General features: G+C 44.9%; 2 protein-coding genes and 1 long non-coding RNA gene across 11 annotated transcripts in view; 1 reads left to right on the forward strand and 2 right to left on the reverse strand.

Moving 5' to 3' along the window:
• Nucleotides 1–1,137: 1,137 nt before the first annotated feature.
• RPP21 (ribonuclease P/MRP subunit p21) lies at nt 1,138–3,301 on the reverse strand. Of its 5 annotated transcripts, none has more exons than XR_010344162.1 (6): nt 3,226–3,301; nt 3,050–3,150; nt 2,884–2,966; nt 2,565–2,676; nt 1,436–1,561; nt 1,138–1,280 (listed from the first exon to the last, which is right to left on the reverse strand). XR_010344162.1 is itself a non-coding variant. In XM_012477086.2 (5 exons), exons 1-5 carry the CDS (start codon nt 3,280–3,282, stop codon nt 1,183–1,185), a joined length of 465 nt encoding a protein of 154 aa, XP_012332509.2. In that variant the 5' UTR covers nt 3,283–3,301; the 3' UTR covers nt 1,138–1,182. The 5 variants fall into 5 exon arrangements, 3 of the variants coding, with proteins under 3 accessions (XP_012332509.2, XP_012332511.1, XP_012332508.2); XR_010344163.1 differs by having other exon boundaries at nt 1,429–1,561; XM_012477086.2 differs by lacking the exon at nt 2,565–2,676.
• A 1,451-nt stretch (nt 3,302–4,752) lies between these two features.
• TRIM39 (tripartite motif containing 39) lies at nt 4,753–23,139 on the reverse strand. 5 transcript variants are annotated; one of them, XM_064380631.1, is made up of 9 exons: nt 22,870–23,139; nt 22,209–22,288; nt 20,092–20,223; nt 19,373–19,832; nt 18,264–18,359; nt 13,149–13,379; nt 8,547–8,569; nt 7,860–7,975; nt 4,753–6,772 (listed from the first exon to the last, which is right to left on the reverse strand). In XM_064380631.1, exons 4-9 carry the CDS (start codon nt 19,823–19,825, stop codon nt 6,225–6,227), a joined length of 1,467 nt encoding a protein of 488 aa, XP_064236701.1. In that variant the 5' UTR covers nt 19,826–19,832; nt 20,092–20,223; nt 22,209–22,288; nt 22,870–23,139; the 3' UTR covers nt 4,753–6,224. The 5 variants fall into 5 exon arrangements, with proteins under 5 accessions (XP_064236701.1, XP_012332505.1, XP_021527155.1 ...); XM_012477082.2 differs by lacking the exon at nt 22,870–23,139 and having other exon boundaries at nt 22,227–22,452; XM_021671480.2 differs by lacking the exon at nt 22,870–23,139 and having other exon boundaries at nt 22,209–22,452.
• LOC110568403 (uncharacterized) overlaps nt 22,570–25,119 on the forward strand; it is a 42,286-nt gene continuing 39,736 nt past the window's right edge. Inside the window, exon 1 of the long non-coding RNA XR_002478685.2 lies at nt 22,570–22,741. This is a non-coding gene — a long non-coding RNA (uncharacterized LOC110568403). The remainder of the gene's footprint in view (nt 22,742–25,119) is intronic.

Consider the following 25,119-nt stretch of genomic DNA (forward strand, 5'->3'; position numbering starts at 1 on the left):
TTTTTGGTATTTTTAGTAGAGAAGAGGGTTCCACAATGTTGGCCAGGCTGGTATCGAACTCCTGAACTCAAGTGATCCACCTGCCTCGGCCTCACAAAGTAAAGTGTTGGGATTACAGGCATGAGCCACTGAGCCTTGCCAAACACTTACATATTGGGATGCGTTTGTAGAAGCCAGAGGTGCTGTAAGAAATACAACCTTGAGACAGCCATGCTGTGAGAACATCATCAACGCTAGCTAGGGAGCAAGGCTACCTGGAGAAGCAATGAGGTGCTAAACATGAGTGAAATTTCTTGGGTCTTCCAGACCACCTACCAGACACCAGCTAAATGCAGCTATGTTAACTCTGATTTCCTGTGGAACAGAAGAACCACCAGCCAGTCTTTCAGAATTCCTAGTTCACAGAACCGGAGGAAATAATAAATCATTGTTTTAAACTCCAACATGATGAAGTGATTTTTATACAACAATTGATAAGCAAACATAGGGCTTTTAAGAGAAATGAAAGAAAACTGCATTCTGGGGATAGTAAATTTTGTATGCTTTTGGCGTAACCTGATTAGCTGGCAATTAGCAAAAAGGTCAGTCTAGGAATTCTGTACTTCAGTAGGTTTTCTAGGGATATCAAAGACATTTTAGTTGTTTATTCTTAAGAAAACTCTGGGAGTTTACCTATGAAACATACTTGCAAAATGTGTCAGCGTCCCTTGTTAGCACCTTTGACCTTGTTAGTTCAGGTTTGCACCATTTCCTTTATTAGAATTTTATTAAAGACAACTTTGAGATTGGGAAAAGACCTGAGTCTTTTCTGACTCTGAGTGGGCCTAGAGGATACGAACACTCTCCAGTGCCTCATATTCTCCCCTTTGTTTGAAGACGACAGCAGTGACATTATTCTCTCCAGCTCTTCAGTCAGCAGTCATGGCTACCTAAACATGGAATGTCCTAAGGTGGCTCAGGTCATTGATAGGGAACTGGGGCCATGACCTTGGAAATGTGAGCTGCTGAGTGGGGCCAAGTGGTCTATGGAAATTAGGATCTCCCTGCACGGTGGGATTACAAAGGTGACCAAGAAACACAAACAGAAACAGAAGAAAATGGAACTAAGACTTGAAATACCCACAGAACAGAATCATGGAATGTAAAACAAGTAAACTTTATTTGGGAGCTGGGGTGAATCCATCACTGGTGACTGGAACCTTGAGTCGGCATTTTCTCCTCAGGAAGGTGGGCTGGAATGGAGTGGGCTGTGTTTGGCAAGGGTTGTAGTGGTTTAGGATCTGAGTAAATGAGCAGAATCAGAGGTGCAGAATCAGTTTTCTGACTGTGGTACCTCTCACACCAACCCAGGACCTGTTCATGTGTCCTCTTCACTCTATGTTTTCCATAGTCCCTGTCCTCTGGGGTGTCCTTCATTTTCTCCCTCACCTCTCACCTGCCTGGTTCCCCAGCTGGGCCTCAGGCCTGTCTCCCCAGAGTAAATGCCCAGGATCATTGAGGAAGCGTTGGCTGCGCTGGCATGTTAGGCAGGTCTGTACTGTCCAGCGCTGTCCCCTGCAGCCTAGGGTGGACATGGGAAAAAGAGTGTCCAGGTTCAGAAGTAATGGTCTCTTGCTGCCAGTTCTGCCTCCAGTGTTTTTCAGTAGGTATCCCCGCTCCCCTTCTACACCCCCAATTTAAATGGACGTTTGATAGTGTCAGGCCCCTGCATAAGCTCCTTCAATTTCTTGGAACTCTTTAGAGTCCAAACTCCCTAACAAGACTTCAAGAACTGGCCCGTTTCCTTCTCCAGCCTCATGTCTTGCCCTCCTACCTCAAACTCCAGCCTCCTGAACTCTCATTTCCTTGACAGCACCACAAGATCTTGTCAGGCCTCCATGCAAGCCTGGACCCAGAAAGTCTGAAGTCCTGCCTGCCTCGGCTGATTGCCCCCCATCCTCCGCCTGCGATCGATCGCCATTATCCCTGATTCGGAGCTTCCCCTGGACATTAAGCTTCTCTTCCCACCCTGCCATCTTAACTGTTATTATGATAATGTGAATACTCCTCACCCCACCCTGCCACCTTAACTGCTCTAGCTCTGTGAATATCCCTCTGCCCCACCCTACTACCTTAACTACTCTAACGCCTTTCCCCAACCATCATTGTAACTGAATTTATGGTAATGTATACTCCTTGCCCCTACACCCACCACTGTAACCGTAACACCCCTGTCCCCTTCCCAAAAAATTGTCCCAACCTATAAAACCAACTCCTAACCCACCGCCCTTTGCTGACGCCCTTTTTGGCCTCAGCCCACCTGCACCCAGGTGAATAAACAGCCATGTTGTGGGGGGTATCTTCATTCAAAGCGCACGTTTTAACAGCTCTCTTGTCTCAGAGTCCTAACACATGCCAAGAATTTCCATCTCTCATTCCCTTTGCTATCATGAACTTTACCACCACTGGCATGAGTAAGTGAGCATTTTACTCCCCCAATTAAAGTCTTTTTCTACAATTAGCATTTCAATGAGAATAATGAATCTAGCACAGTACCTGACACATTTTAGAAAATAAATACTTGCTTAATCAATGAACGGTGATGGGACTCATGTCCTCCGCAAAGCCAAATAACATCTATTATTGTGCATGGGTGGGGTTGCCTCTTAAAGAAACAGCTATTCTCTACTGCCCACGCTGGGAAAAAAAAAAAAAAAAAGCCAAGCCCAAACCCTAGTTTGTGCAATGGAGTTAGCAAGTTAATCTAAACCTGAAGAAGGAAGACTCCTGCGAATTCCACACCCAACATCCATTTAGAGGGAGGAAGGCGCTGTTGGCCTCCAGTGCCCCCGCCCCACCCCACCCACAATGCTCCGCAATCGTCCACCTCGGCAGAACACTCACGTCTCTGGCGCTGGGTGCAGGTGAGGCCGGGGACGAGGAGGGAAGAACAGCCTCGACAGAGAGTCCTCTTCACTGAAGGGTCCCTGGGGGCGGAGGAGGGCAGTGGTCCCGCGCCCGCGCTCCCTCTCACGTTCCTCCCGCCCGCCACCCGCCCCATGACTCTCACCGCCGCAAGACGAGCCGCTTCGCGATGGTCCTCTCCGTGTGGCAGTAAAATCTTGCCAGCGCCTGGTTCTCGGGGTCCTGGGCAAGGACACAATGGGCGGCCTGCGGGAGGGGAGCAGTCATTCTGGGGCTTGCGGCGCGGAGCATCGTCCCGTGGGGCCCTTGTCGCAGACTCACCTGGTACAGGAAGTTGAGCCTCTGGAAGGCCTCGCGGTCCTTCACCTGCCCCGCCATCAGCGCCGCGCTCCGGGGCCGCCCGCAGCCCCGCCCCTCGCACAGCCCCGCCCGGGCGTCCGCGCGAGGCCTCTTGGGAAGTGTAGTCCCCGCCTTCAGGCGCCTCCCCGCGGCCTCACAGACTAATCTGTTCCAAAACCAATCCCCAGCAATCCATGCCCAGGGTCCCTTTATGAGTTTTCAGTGTTTGTGTCTTCCTCAAGCTCATGACCAGTCATATTACCTAGGGACCTAGTGAAGCAGGTGAGGATCTTAAATCGGCTAGACATTTTCAGGACTGAAGCCTGGTCTCTTTATGCAGATAGGTTGGGGAGATGGTTATGTGCAATTTATACACAGCTAGAGCTTCTGCCCTACTCTCCTGAAGTCAGAGGCAGATGCCTGTAAGATCTACAGAGGGAAGGCACAGAGGTTCTACATTAAAAAAAAAAAGCACTGGTGCCAGTGGGGGTGAAAGTGTGAAGGATCATGAGGGTGCTGGAGGGAGGCCAAAGGACTCTCGGTCCTCAGAAAGCAGCTTACTCCCACTTTTCCACTTACCAAAGAGACCAGTTCCTGTTATGCAGTGCTGGACACACTGTAGGTGATCCTCACTTTCTGAGTGAATGGTTTCTAACTCCTAGGCTTAGGTACAGCACAGAAATCTGTCAACAGCATCCCCTGCCCCTGAAACTTCACCCTACTCTCCACACTGACATTCACCTCACACCCCTCCCTCTGACCTCTTTTGTCTTCCATTTCTTCTGTCTGGTGTCCTGTGACTCATAGTGACTATCAGTTACTGAGGTCAAAAGCAGATGGATGTGATCTGTAGGGGTAGAAAATGAATGAACCCTGAGATGGGGAGGCAGCATTAGTCTGGAGAGGGTAAGACTTCTCTTCCCTCTCAGACCCGGTGCCAGGCAGGGGCAGACAAGCAGGGCTCCAGCTGGGAGGAAAGACATGGCTGAAACCTCCTCTGGAACTAGTTTCACAGGGGTCCTCAGACTCAAATGAGAGAGGTGTGTTTAAAATGTAGATGCAGGCCAGGCACAGTGGCTCACACCTATAATGCCAGCACTTTGGGAGGCTGAGGCAGGCAGATCATTTGAGTTCAGGAGTTCGAGAGCAGCCTGGCTAACATGGCAAAACCCCATTGCTACTAAAAATACAAAAATTGGCTGGGTGTGGTAGTGCTTGCCTATAGTCCCAGCTACTTGGGAGGTTGAGACAGGAGAATGGCTTGAACCCAGGAGGCAGAGGTTGCAGTGAGCTGAGATCATGCCACTGCACTCCAGCCTGGGCGACAGAGTGAGACTCTGTCTCATAAATAAATAAATAAAATAAAATAAAATAAAATGTAGATGCCCAGGCCCACTCCAGACCTTGTCTAATCACTAAGGGTGAGACCCAGGAACATGCATGTTTAACACCCAGTGATTCTTACACATCAGTACAAGGCTGTCACCAAATTACCACACAACACAGAGATCACTTCAGTGGATCCTTTGTTCCATATTATTTTAACCAACCAATGTATCTTGCCACAAAGAACCACAATCAAGGCACAAAGGTAAGAGGAGGAGAGTCTGGACAAAGTCCTGTTGAGGTGGTAGGAGGAACTGAAATGCCCTCAATAAACTGCAGATTCTTCTCTCAGTCATTTCTATGAAGATTACCCAAATAGCAGATAATCCAAATTAGTTTAGTTTGGTTTGGCATGCATCACTTTTACCTTTTATGACAACATATGTACCCTATAAGTTGTTTATTTTGGCCTAACATGAAAGTCATTTACATTCTCTGAAAAGGGAAATGGCAAAGGGTGAGGGATGGCAACAAACAAGCAAAAGCCTGGCTTTTGTTAACACCAGTTCCAGGACAGATGCACACAGGCCAAACAAAGTTGCCTATTTGGCCATTCCCTATACACCACCCTCTTCTACCCTGCCCTTAGGGTGAGGAAGACTCTATTACCTTTCTTCCTTTCTGGCTTGGACACCTTGGCCAGGTAACAAGGCTGACAGTTTGGGAGTAGCTACTTCATAACATTCTTTATGGCCAGGGCTTTGGATACAAACACCTTTCTCTTTCCTCTAATACCTGACTCTCCTTTCCAATTTCCCTTGGGAAAACTGTGAAAGGATAGATATGTCTTGCAGGATCTCTTCTACCTTGGCTCTGGAGAGGAGCAAGGTGACTGACTTCTTGGTGTAAAGAGGCAGGCAATCAGCCAACTCTGCTGAAGGCTGAGGCAGGGACCTGGGTTCTCCTCTGCTTTCTTTTCAGCCTCTCCTTCCCACATTCCTACCTCTGGCCAACACTACCCATAATGGCAATCTTACCCTTGGAATGGAAGACCAAAGAAACCTCCCTCCCCTTCATTAATCTCTAGGAACTTGTTCCTTTAACCCACTTCCCTGACCTTCCTTCTAACCTTGATGTCCGACATCTGCCCTCAGAAAAACTCCTCAATGTCAAGACCCATGAGAGCATCTGTCATTCATCTTTCTTTAATTTAGAGGTACACAGACTCCTGTGATCTACCTCAAGAAGCAAGACTATCCTGGGTCAAAGAACCCCCTAAAAGATGTGCAGGGGTTTCTGTTTCCTCCTCTGGTTTGAGAAAGTCAGACCCTCACAGATTTTTTTTGTTTTTGGAAAAGCCTCTTCCTTCCTTCCCAACCCGTCCTTGTGCAACAGAAAACCTGATGGACTTCAGGGCAGATAATCCTCTGGGAACCAGCTCCTTGCCCTGACAGGAGGGAGACACAGCTGTGCTCTCTCATCCAGCCCAGTCCTACCTCCCCCTCCACACAAAATCATCCTAGAAACTGAGGTGTTTCTCCGAGATGATTCAAGACTGGAACCAGGTGGACACGAAGACGTTCCAGCAGGACACAGGAAGGAGGCCCGTAGCACTTGACCCTGCCTCACCCCAGTTATTCCCACATCCCAACCTGTCACTCCCAATCTGTTGGGGGTCTGATGGTAAGTGGTGCAGCATTCTTCCGTCCAGCCCGGATGCCCGGGTAGAAGAGGGGCCAAAGTTTCTCAGTAAAAGTATCAGTGAAGGTGTAGATATGAGAGCGGTCTGTGACATTGTAGAAAGACAGTGTGCCGGCCTCATAGTCTAGGAATATGCCTACCCGCTTGGGTTTCACCTTGATGTGCAAAGGGGTAAAAGGTGTGGTGGTCGCTGCATATTTGTCCCCATTCCATAGCCGCACCCGCCAGTAACCAGTCTCAGGGAGTGGAGTCAACTCGCCCTTTCGGCTTACGGAGTCCCGGCACACACCCACTGCCCAGTGGGTCTTGTCGCCCACCTCCACCTCCCAGTAGTGTCGACCTGAGGTGAAACCCTCCGTAGCCAGGACGCAAGGGTAGAAGGTGAAACGCCTTGGTGTATCAGGAAGATCCCGGAGTCTTGTCTCCACGAACTTGACACTCTTACGATCCTCCGACAGGACTAGGTTAGGATGAGCCGTCTCAGGATCGAGGGTCACATCCGCTGGCGGGAGAAGCCAGAGTGGGGAGCTAGATGAGGATGGGAATAGCTAAACGCCCCTGCCTCACTCTTTCAGCCTGCCTTTACAGAGCCTGGTCCCTTAAAGGTCCCCAGAACAACACGATTTGGTTAACTTTCTCAATCCATGGTGTCACCTAAGGGAGGGGAGAAAGCAATGGCTCACTTCTCACACTGACCCTAAAGTAAACAGATAATCTCTTGACTCTGCAGGGGCTGGTAATCTAGGTACCCGCCTGGTCCTCTCTTCATCTCCCTCTGACATCATCATTTATTTTACTATGTAGACAAGTACAAGGTACAGCCTGAGGGCCAGAAAAAATGCAAAGTGTTAAGAAGAATGCAGAGCAAGACAGCATATGGCCTAGGGATAGAGTGACCATGTGTCTATTTTCTGAGAACTGGCCTCGTTTATGACTTTATGACTATTTTTCCCTGCATATTAACATTAATATAATGATACTCCCTTTCACTTTACTTTTTTTGAGATGGAGTCTCGCTCTGTCCGCCAAGCTGGAGTGCAGTGGCACAATCTCAACTCACTGCAACCTCCACTTCCTGGGTTCAAGCAGTTCTTCTGCTTCAGGCTCCAGAGTAGCTGGGATTACAGGTGTGTGCCACCACATCTGGCTAGTTTTTGTATTTTTGGTAGAGACGGAGTTTCATCAAGTTGGCCAGGCTGATCTTGAACTCCTGACCTCAGGTAATCCTCCAGCCTTGGCCTCCCAAAGTGCTATGACTACAGGTGTGAGCCACCGCGCCCAGCCTTTCAAGGTTATACAAGTTTACATGGTAAATTATATAATCACTCTACCCGATGACTTTGGCAAATTATTTAACCTTTCTGGGTCTCTATTTAGAAAAGTATCGACCTAAGAGTAGATAACACTTAAGGCTTCCTCTCACTCCAAGTTCTGTGACTCAGGGTGAGAGTAAAAGCCAGGTAAAGGGGTAGGTGTGGGTGGGAGTAAGAAAAGTGAGAGATGGGATAACTCAAACCCCTATAAGGTAAGACCTAAAAGCTTTCTTCTCTCTAGTGGTTCCTTCTAGTTTCCTTTTGGTAACAACTCACCAATTAGCTGTTTAAGGATTTTCCTTAGGGCAAAGTACTGTCGGGGGAAATTGCTGAAGTTCTTTTCCAGCTCTATGGATACTGAAGTCACCTCCATGGTCTTCACCTTCTCACATCTAGGAAGGATAGGGAGACAGGGAAGAAAGGTGGAGTCAGGGGGAAGCTCCAGCCAAGTGACTATTCAGATGTTAACATCTTTAGGAAGTAAATGAAATTCTCTATCTTCCCTCTTTCTTCCTCCTCCATGAAGAGCTCACCTTTTGCTTTCTTTTACTAATCCAAGGAAAGCCTTATGATCTTGTGGACAGATCCTAATTTTGAGAGTGAGCCTCAGAACTTTCTAAAAATATTCCTATATTTCATGCAAATGGATGATTGTCCTTCACGCTCTCCGAACTCCTTCTTCCTGCCATCTTGTTTGGACACAGTTCCACCCACTGGCACGGTAGAATCTGGTTCTGCCTTATCATACTCCTCAAGGAGTCCTGATGTTTACAGAGGAAAAGGGATTATTATTCCCAATCATTTGTTCTCTACCTGGCTTCATGGGGGCAATGAACCTTCTCCCATAGCCTGCCCAGATGCTACTTGACTTTCCCAAACTTACCCCTGACCCAAACTCCTGACTGTACCCCTCCTCTCTAAGCCAAGACCTAACTCACTCAAAGAGATACAACAATCACTTACTTTTCCAGGGTACTTTTGACATCCTAGAAGGAAGGAGAAAAGAAAGCAATATTGGTCCTGGTAGTCAACGGTCCTGAATGCAAAAGGTTCCCGTTCCTCCCCAAAGTTCCACAGCTACAAAATAGGCACAGGATAAACTGAGGGTCACACAATGCAAGAAGAGCTCCAGAGGGACCTGAGTGTACTTCTTCCAACCTAATCCCTACTTTCAATTTTTGGTCATCATGAAACCTGGTCATTTATATCACTTCCCAATTATTTATGTTTGTCTTTGCTCCTCAAGGGTGCTGGGAGCTCCCTACAAGAATCAGGGATTGTGTCAGTCTTTACTCTGTCCCCCAAGTACCAACCACATATCTCAGTCTCCTTGAGGATTAGTACAGAGAGTTCCAGACTGGTGGCATAGGAACAAATCACACATTCCTGTTACTGTTTGGCATCCCTTGTCTTGCATTAGTTAATAAACATTAATAACTGGTCAGGCACAGTAGCTCATGCCTGTAATCCCAGCACTTTGGTAGACCAAGGCAGGTAGATCACTTGAGATTAGTAGTTCAAGATCAGCCTGGCCAACATGGTGAAACCCCATCTCTACTAAAAATACAAAAATTAGCCAGGCATGGCAGCGTGCACCTGTAATCCCAGCTACTTGGGAGGCTGAGGCAGGAGAATCGCTTGAACCCGGGAGGTAAAGGTTGCAGTGAGCCAAGATCATGCCACTGCACTCTAGCCTGGGCAACAGAGCAAGATTCTGTCTCAAAAAAAAAAAAAAAAAAAAAAAAGGAACAATAAACATTAATAACTGTGTGCTAATACTGATTTGTGAATACTTGGGGTCCAGAAGACAAAGAAGACAAATCTCTGTCCCACAGGATTTCCCAGTTTAATGTGGAAAGCAGAACACACATACATGAAAGGACACAGGAATAAATACCAAGCAATACATAACATAAATGTACAATGAAGCCTCACTGATTGAAATGCTGGTAATCTAATCTCTAAGATTAAAAAATATGTTCCCTACAGTTTTGCTAACATCATTCATTTACTTAAGAGAACAAACTATTTCAAACACTTTAGAAGTATTATTAATATTTACATATCAAAAGCAAATTATTATTTATACATAATTTCAGGCTACCTCATTTTATTGCACTTTGCTTTACTGTGTTTTGTTGACACTGTGTGTTTTTCAACTGGATGGTTTGTGGTAACCTGTGTTGAGCAAGTCTACTGGAACCGTTTTTTCCAACAGCATGTATTCACTTCATATCTCTGTCACGTTTTGATAATTCTCACAATATTTCACACTTTTTCATGATTATATGTAGTATGAGTTGTGATCAGTGATCTTTGATGTTACTACTGTAATTGTTTTGGGGCACTTATATGAACTGCATTCATATAAGATGAAAAACTTAATCGATAAATATGTTAAATATTTTATGTATTCTAACTGATCCACTACCAGCCATTCCTTTATCTTTCTCTGTCTCCTCTGGCCTCCCTATTCCCTGAGACATAACAAAATTACACCAATTAATAATCCTACAATAGCCTCTAAGTGTTCAAGTGATAGAAGAGTCACATGTCTCTCACTTTATATCAACACCTAGAAATGTTTAAGCTTAGTGATGAAGGCATGTTGAAAGCCAAGATGGGCTGAAAGATAGGCCTCTTGTGCCAAACAGCAAGCCAGGCTGTGAATGCTAATGAAAAGTTATTGAAGAAAATTAAAAGTGCTACTTCAGTGAACACATGAAGGATAAGAAAGTGAAACAGCTTTATTGCTGAGATGGAGAAAATTTTAGTGATCTAGATATAAGATCATTCCCTTAAGCCAAAGCCCAATCCAGAGCAAGGCTCTAACTCTCTTCAGTTCTATGAAAGCTGAGAGAGGTAAGGAAGCTGCAGAAGAAAAGTTTAAAGTTAGGTAGGTTGGTTTAAGAAAAGAAACCATCTCTGTAACAAAAAAGTGCAAGGAGAAGCAAGTGCTGATGCAGAAGCTGCAGTAAGTTTATCCAGAAGATCTTGCTGAGATTATTATCCAGAGATTATTATGAAGAGATTATAATTATCCAGATATTACTGATGAAGGTGGCTACATTAAACAACACATTTTCAATGTAAACAAAACAGCCTTCTATTCAAGAAGATACTATCTAGGGCTTTCAGAGTTAGAGAGAAGTCAATACCTGGCTGCAAAGCTTCAAAGGACAGGATGGCTCTATTATCAGAAAGCAGCTGGTGACTTTAAGTTGAAACCAATGTTCACTTACCATTTCAAACATCCTACGTCTCTTAAGAATTATGCTAAATCTATGTTCCCAGTGCTCTAGAAATGGAACAACAAAGCCTACATGACAGCACATCTGTTTACAGCATGGTATACTGAATATTTTTAATTAAAAAAAATTACTTTTTGTAGAGATGGGGTGGCACTATATTGCTCAGACTGGTCTTGAATTCCTGGGCTTAAGCAATCCTCCCACCTCGGCCTCCCAGAGTGCTGGGATTACAGGTGTGAGCTACCGTGCCTAGCATTTACTAGGAATTTTTTTTTTTTTTTAGGGGGAGAGTTTCGCTCTTGTCACCCAGAAGGGAGTGCAATGGCATGATCTTGGCTCACTGCAACCTCCACCTTCTGAGTTCAAGCAATTCTCCTGCCTCAGCTTCCCAAGTAGCTGGGATCACAGGTACCTGCCACCATGCCCAGCTAATTTTTTTTTTTTTTTTTTTTTTTTTTTGAGACGGAGTTTCGCTCTTGTTACCCAGGCTGGAGTGCAATGGCGCGATCTCGGCTCACCGCAACCTCCGCCTCCTGGGTTCAGGCAATTCTCCTGCCTCAGCCTCCTGAGTAGCTGGGATTACAGGCACGTGCCACTGTGCCCAGCTAATTTTTTGTTTTAGTAGAGACGGGGTTTCACCATGTTGACCAGGATGGTCTCGATCTCTTGACCTCGTGATCCACCCGCCTCGGCCTCCCAAAGTGCTGGGATTACAGGCGTGAGCCACCGCGCCCGGCCGCTAATTTTTTTTTTTGAGACAGAGTTTCGCTCTTGTTACCCAGGCTGGAGTGCAATGGTGCAATCTCGGCTCACTGCAAACTCCACTGCCTGGGTTCAAGTGATTCTCCTGTCTCAGCTTCCTGAGAAGCTGGGATTACAGGCATATGCCACCATACCTGGCTAATTTTTTTTTTGTATTTTTAGTAGAGACAGGGTTTCTCCATGTTGGTCAGGCTGTTCTCGAACTCCCAACCTCAGGTGATCCACCTGCCTTGGGCTCCCAAAGTGCTGGGATTACAGGCATAAGCCACTGCGCCTGGCCTAATTTTTGTATTTTTAGTAGAGATGGGGTTTCACCATCTTGGCCAGGCTCAACTCACACTCCTGACCTCAGGCGATCCACCTGCCTCAGCCTCCCAGGGTGCTGGGATTACAGGCATAAGCCACCATGCCTGTCCCTTTACTGAAAATTTTAAGTTGACACCTCCTGCTCAGAGAAAAGATTTCTTTCAAAATAGTACTGCTCATTGACAATGCACCTGATCACCCAAAAGTTCTGACAGAGATGTAAAATGAGATTCATGTTGTTTTCATGTCTGCTAACACGGCATCCAGTTGGCAGCCCATGGATCCAGGAGTAATTTTGACTTTCAAGTCTTACTTAATAAATATACTTCATTAAGCTGCCATAAATAGTGATTTTTCTGATAGATCTGGGCAAAGTAAATTGAAGACTTTCTGGTAAGGATTCATCATTCCAGATGCCATTAAGAACATTTGTATTTGTGAAAGGAGCCCAAAATATCAGTATCAACAGGCATTTAGAAGAAGTCTATTCCAACCCTCATGGATGACTTTTAGGGACTTCAGTGGAGTAAGTAACTACAGATGTGGGTTTTCAAAGATTTTCAAAGAAGTTCTACTGTGAGTAATATGCTACTAAACAGCATCACATGCTCAGAGATATCTCTCATAAAAGGAAGAGTCAAAAGCAAACTTTGTTGTCTTATTTTAAGAAATTACCACAGCCACCCCAATCTTCAGCAACCACCATCTTGATCAGTCAATACTGACGCAAGACCGTCCACCATCAAAAAGATTACGATTCCACTAGGAAACCCAACAAATTAATGTGACTTGCTTTATCAAGATAATCGCTTTATTGAAGTGGTCTGGAACTGAACCCACAGTATCTCTGAGGTATGCCTGTATCCTTTAAACTATGTTTCTGTTCTTTTTCAGCACTACATAAATAAAATTTCAGGACTGAAAAGTAATGGTAACTGCATTTACAAAATTTTTAAAATAGGTTTTCACTAATTCAGACTAGACTTCCCTCCTTTCAAGAGTGAATTTTTTCTTTAGAACAGATTAAGCACATAATTGCTGACAAAACATAAGAACACAAAAATGATTAGAAGGGGATGGGAGAAATCAGATCAGCTTTTCTGTAGCAAAAATCCTTTGAGTATACCTAGAAGAACTGGATTTAGGGAAGCAGAGCAGAAGAATGAGCATCCCAGGCTGACAGAACAACTTGTGCAAAGCTACACTGCACTTGACCTGAGGGGCTAGGCAGGGGCAAAGGTCGAACCTTAAGCATCTCGAAGCCTGACTGTAAGCACTTGCCCTCCACCTCAGCAGCCAAGTGGGCCAGGTCCCGGCGCTTGTCCCCAAGGTGAGCAGCATTTTCTCGGAGTCGCTGCAGAATGTCCTGTTCTTCTTCTTCCAGTCGTGAAAGCAACACCTGCTGCTCTTCATCCAGTCGCCTATGAAGCTCTTCAAACTCTCTTAAAATCTGCTGTCGGCGACTTTCCACTAGTCTCTGAAAAAAGAGAGAAGATGTTATATCAGCAGGGTCAGTGGGTTATAAGGAAGACTTTCTCTCACCCACCATGTGTATGAATTAACAGAGACTTCCAGTTTCATTGAAAATGGTTTAACAAAGGATGGGTGTGGTGATGCATGCCTGTAATTCCAGGACTTTGGGAGGCTGAGGCAGGTGGATTGTTTGAGCTCAGGAGTTCGAGACCAGCTTAGGCAACATGGTGAAACTCTAACTCTAATAAAAATAGAAAAATTAGCTGGGTGTGGTGGTGCATTGCTGTAGTCTCAGCTATTGGAGAGGCTGAGGTGGGATGATGGCTTGAGCCCAAAAGGCAGAGGTTGCAGTGAGCTGAGATTGTTGCACCATTGTACTCCAGCCTGGGCAACAGATAGAGACCTTGTCTAAAAAATAAATAAATAAATAAAATAAAAAGGTTTAACAGAACACTCATTTTCTGCTTCATTGGAATTTCCTTCTGTAAAGAATGGCTCCATCCCCATCACCCCTCACTGATGACTTGGTAGTGACCATTAGGGATACATATATATTTTTAATTAAAGATAAAAAAACTTAATGATATGACATTCACTATTACAGATACCAGAGATAGCTGTGTTATTACTAACTGTAAAGTTCTAGTTAATTTAATCTGTCAAGAAAAGGAAAGTACAGGCTCATGCCTGTAAACTTAGTGCTTAGGAAGCCCAGGTGAGAGGATCACTTGAGGCCAAGAGTCTGAGACCAACCTGGGCAACATGATGAGACCCTGTCTCAACTAAAAAGAAAAAAAAAAATTAGTTGGGTGTGGTAGTGCACATCTGCAGTCTTAGCTACTCAAAAGGCTGAGACAAGAAGATGGATGGCTTGAATCCTAGAGTTCAAGCTAGTGTACTATGATCACCACTGTGCTCCAGCCTGGGTGAGTGAGATTCTGTCACAAAACAAACAAACAAACAAACCAACAACAACAAAAACAACACAACGAAAAGTACAAATACTAAAAAGTTAAAAGTTGCCATTCTTTGCATATTGCAACACATCCACCAGATAAAAACCAGAGAACCAACTGGGAAAGTATAAGAATCAGTTTAGAGTTTAATAATGGGTTGTTACAAAATATACATTTGTAGATTTCAGGGCTGAACTTGTTAAATTGTTTCAAGTCACTTTAGAGAATTGGCAAGTCCTACCCCAGGAACAGGTTCCAGAAGTTTATTAGTAATTAGCTGCTTGAAATTTGAAACATGATTTCTTTAAGCCACCACATAGACTTAAGCCTCTATCATTCCTGAAATTTGATAACATAGGACTCAAACACCAGCCATAACACTTTCTGAGAATTATCAGTGTATCTTCTCTTCTGCATCTCCACTAAAACAAATAGTGATCTCCCCAAAGAAAGATTCCTCAAGCATTATGTGATTGATGATGAAGCAAAGTGAGCAGCAGAGGGTGGGACTCTAGAAGTGGATAGGGAATGAAAGGCAGGCCTGAGGGTGAAGAGAGAGTGAGGATGCAAAGCCAGGATGGGGATGACAAGCATGGCATTTGTGGATTCAAGCTAGTTCCTAGCAGAGGTTGACTAGCTCTTTCTAGTTCAGGGCCACTTGCTGCTTCACTTTCCACTGCTGCCTTCTCAGTGCACATCCGAACAAAATATATTCTCACAGCTGCCCTCAATAAAACACAGCCTTTTTTGTGTATGTGAGTGCATGAGTACATGTGTGTGCATGCATGTGTGTTTGTTTAGGGGTGATGTATGGGTGTAAGTTTAACATTCATGACTGTGATAAATAGGAAGCAAAAAGGCTCTTCCTCTTATAAATCCGTAATCTCTTTTTTTTTTTTCACTATATTTGTAGGGCAATGGTTCTTAATGAAGGTGTTACCTCCCTCTGAAAATATTTTGGAAATGGACGCATATTCTTGTTTTCCATGTTTGGGGGAGTTCCCGACAAGGTTGCTAACACTCCTCCGATGTGTGAGACAACCCGGCATAGTGAATTGACCTGTAACATTTTCTAATGTTCTGCTGGATATTAAAAAACATAGGCCTGGGCTTGAATGCCATTTTATATAGTATAAACACAGAGTAATTCTTACGTGGTTTTACTAGACATGAATTTTTTAGCAATAGCTGAATAAAACTCAAAATTATATTTTGTTTTACTTAGAATTTTACCAAAAGTTATTATTATAAAAAATCATGTCACCAACAGTGAAGCTACTTATGGTATTTCAATCACATTGACACATATCCATCTCAGTCTGAATTTGTGTTTATTGCATTGCTGATGACACATATAGGTGCAAACATATAATTGGCTACACTGTAAACTACTCTTTCAGGGTAGTCATGCCCAAATATTACATACCATCTTTTATCATCAATTATGTTTCATTATATGTTATATTATATTGGGACATGATAGACTCTTTAAAATTTAAAATTACATATATAGGTTATTTTACCTGTAATTTTCAGTTAGCATAATTACAAATGATTTTTAAAAGGGGCATTGAGTCTGATAAGGGAGGAGAGAGAATTCAGATGGTTACAAGAGGAATGCTAGTGGTGCTTTCAGAGGCCACTGAAATGACAATTTACAATTTAAAAAACACTACAGTTCTGTTCAAACACTTAGAAGGTTTAAAAAAAGCGTATTTCCCTCTGTATCCTTTACCTTCAAGAAGGTGAGCAACATGAAGAAGAGTTAATGACTAGCAATAAGCCCCATTTTCATATTTTTAGGTTTCTCAGAAGGCCTTTAAAAGAACAAAAAACTTTCTTAAAAGTTCACCTTTGTAACCAAAATTGGTTCAAATTTTAAAAAATTCAAATGCTTACTTTGGTAAAATGTATAAAGCACTAAGGTAATAGTATTTGCTTTCTGATGAAATGTTGTCATTCATTTAAATATTTGTGTTTCTACAAATTAAAACTTGTATTTAATTTCTTGCCATCCCTAAATGTCCATTCTTTTTTTTTTTTTTTTTTTTTGAGACGGAGTTTCGCTCTCGTTACCCAGGTTGGAGTGCAATGGCGCGATCTCGGCTCACCGCACCTCTGCCTCCTGGGTTCAGACAATTCTCCTGCCTCAGCCTCCTGAGTAGCTGGGATTACAGGCACGCGCCACCATGCCCAGCTAATTTTTTGTATTTTTAGTAGAGACGGGGTTTCACCGTGTTGACCAGGATGGTCTCGATCTCTTGACCTCATGATCCACCCGCCTCGGCCTCCCAAAGTGCTGGGATTACAGGCTTGAGCCACCGCGCCCGGCCAAATGTCCATTCTTAAAAACTCATTACTTCTTTGGGAAACCTTTAATAAGGCCAAATTTCTATGTTGTCTTCTTATGAACTTGCAGCTGTGCTTTTTGTGCCATTACCTATTTTCTCCATTTAACTTTAAGCTCAAGGAGGGCAGGAACTGTGTTTTTGCTCATCATTGTTCCTCAGTGTCAAGTACAGGGTTCGGCCTAAACCAGGAGCTTAACAAATATTTACTGATTCATGAAGAACTAGTATTCCTGGTTTTCCCACTTCCTGGCTTTATGATCTTGGACTAGCTGCTTATCCGAAGTCCATTTCCTTCTGTGTAAGCTGAAGGTAATAATACCTACCTTAAAGAATATCTAAGTTTACCCCTACATTTTACTAAAGATGATCTCAGGATTTCCTTCTCTTTGCCTTTTTCGTAGCTTTTCTATGTCTCACTTACCCATTTTGGCCTGAACTCTTAAGACGTTAACAACCCTATAAATCTAGATTATCATGGACACTTTATGAATTAACGCACAGAACTCAATTCTAGTTATTATTTTTGCTACAAATGATAATTGTTCACTGTTCAATCGAAGAAACAAGACAGACACCAAAATACCATGCTACAAACAAGGCAATGCTATAAAAGAGGTGCAAAACTGTATGAAAATTAAGAAAGTTAATTTCTGAAGGGTCAGGAAAGGCTGCATAGGAAGTGGTTTTCATTGCACCAGAGAGATGAATAAGATCCTATGGTGGAGGATGGAGAGGGGAAGAACATTCGAGAATGGAACTGACATCATCTAGCTTACTTGAGTTGTAAGAATGTGGACCTAATGTCATTGGATAGTTCTTCTGAGATTCTTGGTCAGTTCCTTTTCCCTTTCTCCCCAGTGAATCTTCCAAATTCTCCTCTCTTCAACTCCTCTAAGAAATTCCCATCCCTGCCTTCTCAGCACAGAGCCTCCTTTGCTGCTTTAAAAAAGGAGACCAAGAGGCACGAACTCTCTCAGCTAACCAGATGTAAGATATTCTGTCTGTTCTTATCCCTTAAATCCCTCTTAATCCTTAATTCATGACAAGTAATTTAAGTACAATCTTTAATGACAATCAAGCCTAATACCATCATTTTTGAGAGAACTACATTTTTCTCTCTTTTTTTGTTTGAGACAGAGTCTTGGTCTGTTGCCCAGGCTGGAGTGTAATGGTGCAATCTTGGCTCACTGCAACTTCCACCTCCCAGGTAAAAGCAATTCTCCTGCCTCAGCCTCCTGAGTAGCTGGGACTACAGGTGCACACCACCACGCCCAGCTAATTTATTTTGTATTTTAGTAGAGATGAGATTTACCACGTTGCCCAGGGTGGTCTCAAACTCCTGAGCTCAATCTGCCCACCTTGGCCTCCAGAATTGTTGGGATTACAGGTATGCGCCACCATGCCCTGCTGAGAACTGCATTTTTCTTTTCTTTTCTTTTCTTTTTTTTTTTAGTACATGTTCTCATCTAAGGGAACTGCATTTTTCTAATGAACCAGAACTGGCGGATTAAATTATATATAGTTAATTCCCTCAGAGGCAATACCCTTCAGAGCAGCCTACATGCGATTGCCTGCCTTTACCTTGAGCTCACTAGGCTTCTTCTCCTCAGAGGACTTGCAGCGAGTGATCTCCTGCAGCTTCTGTTCCAGGGGCTCCAGACACTTCTGCAGTTTTTCCTGAAGGGTAGGGAGGAAGTGGGAGTGGTGACATTTGGGGTTGCCTGGCACATCTATCATTCAGAGATTAAACCACTTGTTTTAAACCATTTATTTGCTTCCTAGCCACCTTACTGCCTCTTGATCTGACTTCCTTTCTTGCCTGTAATTTCGGATGTCAACTTCCTACAGTCCCTCTTCCTGCCACCAGCCTATCCACATCACCTTCTCTGTTCACCCAACTGTCCTCTTACGGAATCTGAGATAGTTGTCACCAACTCTGTGTCTTTCCTCAAATCTTTCCATTTTCTTACTGAGGCAACTGCCTATTACCATCAAAGCAACGTTCTGTACCCTAATACCTTTCTTTAAACCTGTCTTCCCATCCACCTCTATCCACCTAAAATAAAAACTTATTACACTGTAAGTTACCTGAAATCTTACTTTCAAGACTAAAATAATTAGGCAAAGTATATGATAAAATGCTAACACATTAATATCTCGTTTCCTTTATTTAAACATTTTCCTATGTCTCAGCAGTAAGTTCAATGATATGCCATGTTACCGATTACCTGGAGAAGCTGCAAACAGAATGGTTCAGCTTAGTCTGGTGAGTATCAGTCTAAAGTGATATTACCTATTCCCAATACCAGTGTGAAAAAAAGGAGCATTCTGAGCAGACAGGCAGAATGAAAACCAGACTACTTTTCAGTTCTTCCTAAGTTTAATCTTCTCCATGTGGTTTCATTCATTTATGAAAATTATGATATCTTCCAAGACCACACATACCAATATTCACCCATAAGACTCATATGTATTGCAAAAGTCAGAGAGAAATTTTAGGGCAATTCTCACCATTGTCCTTTTTCAAACTAGAGGATAACTCATCACACACACTGTGTGCCCCTGCGCATGCAGCTCTGAAGGGAATACAGAGTGAGTAGTAGGAGCTTACAATCTCTACATAGGGAGTATCTCATCCTCTGTGGTCCTTCCTTTTTACCCACATTGACATCATGTATCTGGTTCCCCACCTTGTACTCCTGTGTAGCGTCGTCCAGTGGCACAACGGTGTGGGCCCGGTGGGTGTGGGAAATTGCACATATCAAGCATACAGCCTCCTGGTCCTCATAACAGAAAAGGCTAAGGGCTTCATGGTGTTGGGGGCAGAGGCTCTCGTCCCGGATCTTCCGCTTGACGGCCTGCAGCTGCTTGGCAATTTCTACCATACTGCCCAGTTGCCGATTAGGCCGGAGACTGCGGTAGCGCGATGTCTTTCGACAGACAGGACAAGGAAAGTCCCTCTCTAGGTCCTCCCACCAGCGGGTGATGCAAGCTTTGCAGAAGTTGTGCCCACACTCAATGATGACAGGCTCCTTCAGATACTCCAGGCATACAGAGCAGCTTGCTTCCACCTGTAAGTTCTCCAAAGCTGCAGCTGTGGAGGCTGCAGAGGCCCCAGCCTCTAACAGACTTGTCTCTGCCATAATTTAACTTGGGGGTGCGGAAGGGGACAGAGAAAATAAAAATGTTAATTGAACGTTTTATTTATTTATTTTTGCATCCCTGGCCTGATGTTTACCCCTGTTAAGTCCTAACTCCAGATTTTTGCCCCATCTTGTTATTCTCCATCTTCTCTTCCAATCAATTCAACCTCTTTGTTTCTCCATTTCCAAAACTTGTGACTCCCAAACATCAACCTTTTTTTTGTTAGTAAACTGACACCCAACCCCCAATCTATCTTGTCTCTTACCTCTGCTTTCTCGTTAGAAAGAGAAGCTTCCTTCAACTCTAGCTCAGCATACTTCTTCTGATCCAGGCTCATTCCACTTGTATCTTAGAACCAATAGTTCCAGATCACTGTATCCTAGTTTGACATATGCTTCTAATAGACAAGAAAGGAATTTGGGGAGTAAAAAAGTCATAAAAATATTAACATTTCTTATATTAGTCATATTCTAATGTTATAAGAGCTTTATGATAAGTCCACTGGAGTCTAAGCTTGATTCTCTGACATTGTTCTCTCATGATATGCAACCTTTTGGCTTCCTTGGGCCCATTGGAAGAAGTGTCTTGGGGCAGACATAAAATACATTGACACTAATGATAGCTGATAAGCTTAAAAAAAAAAAGGTCTGGGCATAATTTTTGTTCTATCAGTCACCACAGATAAGCAAAAAGAGTCCTCGAATTCAAAGGGTTAGATAACACTGTCCTAAAGTGTAATAAATGGAATGAATGAGGCAAAGGTGAACATCTCTTTTCAGGAAAAATTGTTCTTCCTTTTATCAGACTAGCCTAAAGGAAGTATGCCCTCTTCTTGGAATGAAATGTTTCATGCAACATTCCATTTCTATTGTGTGCATTTGGACACCTACAACTGCTGAAAACTGATACATTATGGCAACTACATTAAAGAGTACATTACTGAGCCCAGGCCAACAACTTCTTGAAAAGAGAGCAACATGTCTATTTGTAGTGACTGGAATCTTTCAATATAGCTATTGATAACTAATGCCCGGGCATACTGTATCATACAGCTATTGATAACTAATGCCTGGGTATAATAGGTTCTGAAGTGGTTGGGAATTAAGAGACAGAAGAGAGGCAATCAGATCTCCCTTAAGTGCAGCCTCAGAAGAATTGGAAATACATCAGATAGATTTATGAAACAGAAGGTTGGTCCCCTAATCCATTCTTAAAACGTCGATACTTTTCGCCATGGGTAAGTTGATTTATCTATTCTCATAACCTTTTCTCCCCCTGACCGCCATCCTTATCCAGGGACCTAATGGAAGGAAGGAAATTTGATAGATCTATGTGCTGAGAGATAAGTGGCCATGTAACAAGGTGGGTTAACAACAACTGTTCCCGTCTATATGGTTGGCACACACAAATGTGTTTGGTTTGGAGTAGGAGCTGATAACTTCTTTGGACTTGAATTTCTTCTGTCAGCAATAGGAGAGAAGTTCAGTCAGATCATTGTTCTCTACCTGTGGGAATCCAACTTTGACTAGTGGTGACCCTACCCCTTCCTTAGTCTTTTACAAATTAGGTGGCCTCCTCACCTGAGTAGAACTGTATGCACAGTAAGGCACCAGGACGGATCTAGACTGGCAAAGAAGTGGTTAGGGAAATGGGGAAAGGGTTAGGGAGGAATGGCAAGGACTTGGCGCTATAGCCATAGTGAGACCTTGAGTGCCTCTGGGTTGGTCCTTCCTCTCCATCTATTCCTTGTGTCTCAGCTGAAGGGCAAACTCCAGGGACATACTCATTTTGTTTCTATCACTGTTCAGGGTGTCCCATCTTGCGACCCTCTCCTGAGCCGGGGTCCATAACTCTGTCCCACCCCCATCTCCACCTTCTTCCGCCAGATCTGGGGCAGGGGGATTAGAGAAGGGAAAGAGGAGACGTCGTGGTTGACAGGGTAGGGAGGGATGCATGTCCAGGTGAGGAAGAGGTATGACGTGAAGGTGGGACGCCCGCCTCTATGACGCAGCCGAGACCCGCGGTGACTGCGTCAGAGTTTCACCCGGGGAGGTGAGCAGCAGCGGGACGGGGGAACGGCGGGGTAGCCAAGCAACGCCGGACGCGCTGACGTCGCCGGGGCGGCAAAACGTCCGCCCGGGCCCGAGGCGGGCGGAGGCAGCTGTGGTTACGTGCAGGGGGCCGGTGACGCAGTCGCGGGGCACTGGGACGCGGCGTGCGGAGCCGGCCGGCGGGGGCAAGCCCCAGGCCCGGGCGCGGCGGCGGGACAGCACCTACCTTCCCGGCTTCGGGTCCGGGAGTGCGGGGCGCGGAGCCGCCGGAGCGCTGCCTCCCTCCTTCCTCCTCCCCTCGCCCCCGCCCCGCGCGACACACAATACTCGCCGGAAGCGGAAGCCGCACCGAGGCTCGTGTCAGTGGAACCCAGGGTGTCGGCAGGCGGTCGCGGCCGGGTCTATCGGTGCCTGCGGAAGAAGAAGAAAGAGGCCTGGCGATGAGAACCAGCAGGAGGAATCAAGGGCGAGAAGGGACCCGGAGGGGCAGGTGGCTGAGATGCTGGCGTCCAGGTGACCCGAGGAATCCTCTGGAGAAAGAGGCCCGCGCATGCGCGTGTTCGAGCGCTGAAGCCCATTGCCTGCAGGGCGCTGGACGGGCGCCCCGGCCGGCGAGCCTGTCTCGTCCAGGCTCCAGGCCCCCACCCTGGCCAGGAGCCGCCGCTCCCCAGTTCAGCCGGGAGTCGCTGAGGAGGGCGGGGTGAGGGCGGCTTGTGGACTTCCACACTTTTCCTATCTTCGGGCCAGTCCGGTGAGAGGGTGGCTAGCTGTGGCGGCGGCCAATTACGTGGCGGACCTGCAGGGCTCAGCTGGCACGTCACTTCCGACTAGTGGAGTTTTGGCCTTTTAACATTCAGGGATTAGGTAAGTTCTCCCCGCGGTAGACTCCAAATGCTCTTTGTCCTGCCCCTGCTTGGCGAAATTTACCAAAATTACCCATCCCGCTGGAGTGAGAGCCGGGAGAGAGCTGGAACCGCGACTCTACTGCTCACCTTTGTGTCCTTAGCTCTTTCGCACGGGGTCCGACCGCAACACGTGCTCTGGATAAACGCTGGTTAACTGGGTGAGAGCCAAGGTCTGTTCTTTCACTTCTGGGGCTGTGACTTGACTTTGTCGGCAGGTGCAGATAGTGTTTGTGTAGGGACTGCGGGCTTTTGTATTATAGCCTCTCTGTTTTGCTCGCCTGCTGCTGGAAGCTTACCAGATCTGTGATTTTGGTGGAAGTGGGTGAGGTGATGAAGCCGGGGAAGATGTGATGGGACTGGGAAGGAGTTAGTACTGGGTAGAGGTGTGAAGGAGCTGAGGAGGAGGGGTTAGTGATAGGAGGGGTGTGATCCGGCTGGTAGAAAAGATAGCTAGCTCCACCTCCCCGCCCCCGACACTAGTCATGCAGAATGTTGATTGAAAGAGGTGAGCAAATTTTGATGTACTCTGCTTTGTGAGAAAGTGCTCTAGTTTCCGGTGTAAGTTGTGCTGCGGTTTACAAACACCTTGCATTTTTTAACCTCTCATCTTGGGAGCCAGAAACTATTTACTTGCAGAAAATGTGATTCGATGTCTGAGGTATCTATCACACATGCTAATTACAGTAGTCTACTTTTTCTTTACTGTTCCTTTTTTTTGGTGCCAACAATTGAAGAAGATTAAATTTGAGAAAATTACATTTGATACCTTTTTTCGCACTGCTATATGGCCATTAGGGATTTTAGCAGCAGTGCTTGTTCTAATTCACAAGATACCTCACTTGTAAGGGAGTTTGAAAGCCACTAACTGGGCATTGAGCCTCCTTAGCCGTGGCTCCAGAGGGAGAGTGATGATGGTCAGATTTGGTTTTGGTTTTGATTTGTTAATTTGTGGCGCTTAAGATGTTGATAGCCCTCCTTTCTGGCTTTCTGTTTGTAGATAACCAGGAATGTGATTAGACTAAGGAAATTAACAAGAAATTAACAAGAGAAAGTCCAATTCTTCTCTCCCTTTCCCTTTCTCTTTCCCTTTTAGACAGAGTCTCGTTCTGTTGGCCTGGCTGGAGTGCAGTGGCTCAACCTCGGCTCGCTGCAATCTCCGCTTCCCGGGTTTAAGCGATTCTCTGCCTCAGCCTCCCGAGTAGCTGGGATTACAGTCGCGTGCTCCCACATCCGGCTAATTTTTGTATTTTTAGTCGAGACGGGGTTTCACCGTCTTGGCCAGGCTGGTCTTGAACTCCTGACCTCGTGATCCACCCGCCTCGCGCTCACAAAGTGTTGGGATTATAGGCGTGAGCCGCCGCTCCCGGCCGATTCTAAGGACTATGAAGAATGTGCTTGCCTAGAGACTGATATTAAGGGGATTTTATGCTGAATATGGAAGGAAAAATGGGAGAATGTCTAGGTAAAACTATAAAATTATAAAGTGCAAGTAGTATGACTTGTAACAGGGCTTGGCAAATCTTTGCTATAGAGAGCCAGAGAGGACATCTTTTTGGCTTTGTGGTCCATACTTAACTTTCTTCTTGCAGTGTGAAAACATCATTAGACAATACTAAATGTGGACCAGATGCCGTGGCTCACGCCTGTAATCCTAGGACTTTGGGAGGCCGAGGTGGGCGGATCACCTGAGGTCAGGAGTTTGAGACCAGCCTGGCCAACACAGTGAAGCCCTGTCTCTAGTAAAAATACAAAACTTAGTTGGGCGTGTGGTGCGCACCTGTAATCCCAGCTGCTTGGGATGCTGAGGCAGGAGAATTGCTTCAGGGCAGGAGGCAGAGGTTGCAGTGAGCCGAGATCGTGCCACTGCACTGCAGCCTGGACGACAGAACCAGACTCCGACTCCAGAAACAAACAAAAGCTAAATGAGCATGGCCGTATTCCAATAAAACTTTATTATGGATGCTAAAATTTGAATTTCATAACATTTTCAAATGTCATGAAATATTCCCTTGGATTCTGACCCTCCCTCCCCAATCATTTAAAAAATGTAAAAACTGTTCTTAGCTTTTGAGTCATACCAACACAAGTAGTAGACCGTAATTTGCCAACTCCTGACAGGATAATAGTGAAGTGCCCAGTATTTTTCAAGAGATAATAATTGGGAAAGAGTGAAAACAATGTATAATCTCTTATTTTCATCTGTCTATTTAATAACGATAATAAAGGGGATCTGAGCTCTTAACACATTTGTTATGGCCTTTGAAAGTTGCCAAGATTTTTGAATGTGCTAGAGTATAAGTATATTCTCAAAACAAGAGAGGCTATTCCTTGTTTAAA

The sequence above is a fragment of the Aotus nancymaae genome, unplaced genomic scaffold (genome assembly GCF_030222135.1).
Source record: "Aotus nancymaae isolate 86718 unplaced genomic scaffold, 86718_ANA_hifiasm-v0.15.2.pri h1tg000027l, whole genome shotgun sequence".
Lineage (NCBI taxonomy): Eukaryota > Metazoa > Chordata > Mammalia > Primates > Aotidae > Aotus > Aotus nancymaae.

Bases quoted from the DNA above. Each gene is read 5' to 3' on its own strand.
- RPP21 (XM_012477085.2), bottom strand. From the start codon at position 3,282: ATGGCGGGGCAGGTGAAGGACCGCGAGGCCTTCCAGAGGCTCAACTTC. The intron at 2,967-3,049 runs GTGAGAGTCATG...CTCCGCCCCCAG, and splicing joins AAGCGGCTCGTCTTGCGGCG to GGACCCTTCAGTGAAGAGGA. The intron at 1,562-2,883 runs GTGAGTGTTCTG...TGTCCACCCTAG, and splicing joins CTGCACCCAGCGCCAGAGAC to GCTGCAGGGGACAGCGCTGG.
- TRIM39 (XM_064380631.1), bottom strand. From the start codon at position 19,825: ATGGCAGAGACAAGTCTGTTAGAGGCTGGGGCCTCTGCAGCCTCCACA. The intron at 13,380-18,263 runs GTAAAGGCAGGC...CTCTTTTTTCAG, and splicing joins AGAAGCCTAGTGAGCTCAAG to AGACTAGTGGAAAGTCGCCG. The intron at 7,976-8,546 runs GTAAGTGATTGT...TATCCTTCCTAG, and splicing joins GTCAAAAGTACCCTGGAAAA to ATGTGAGAAGGTGAAGACCA.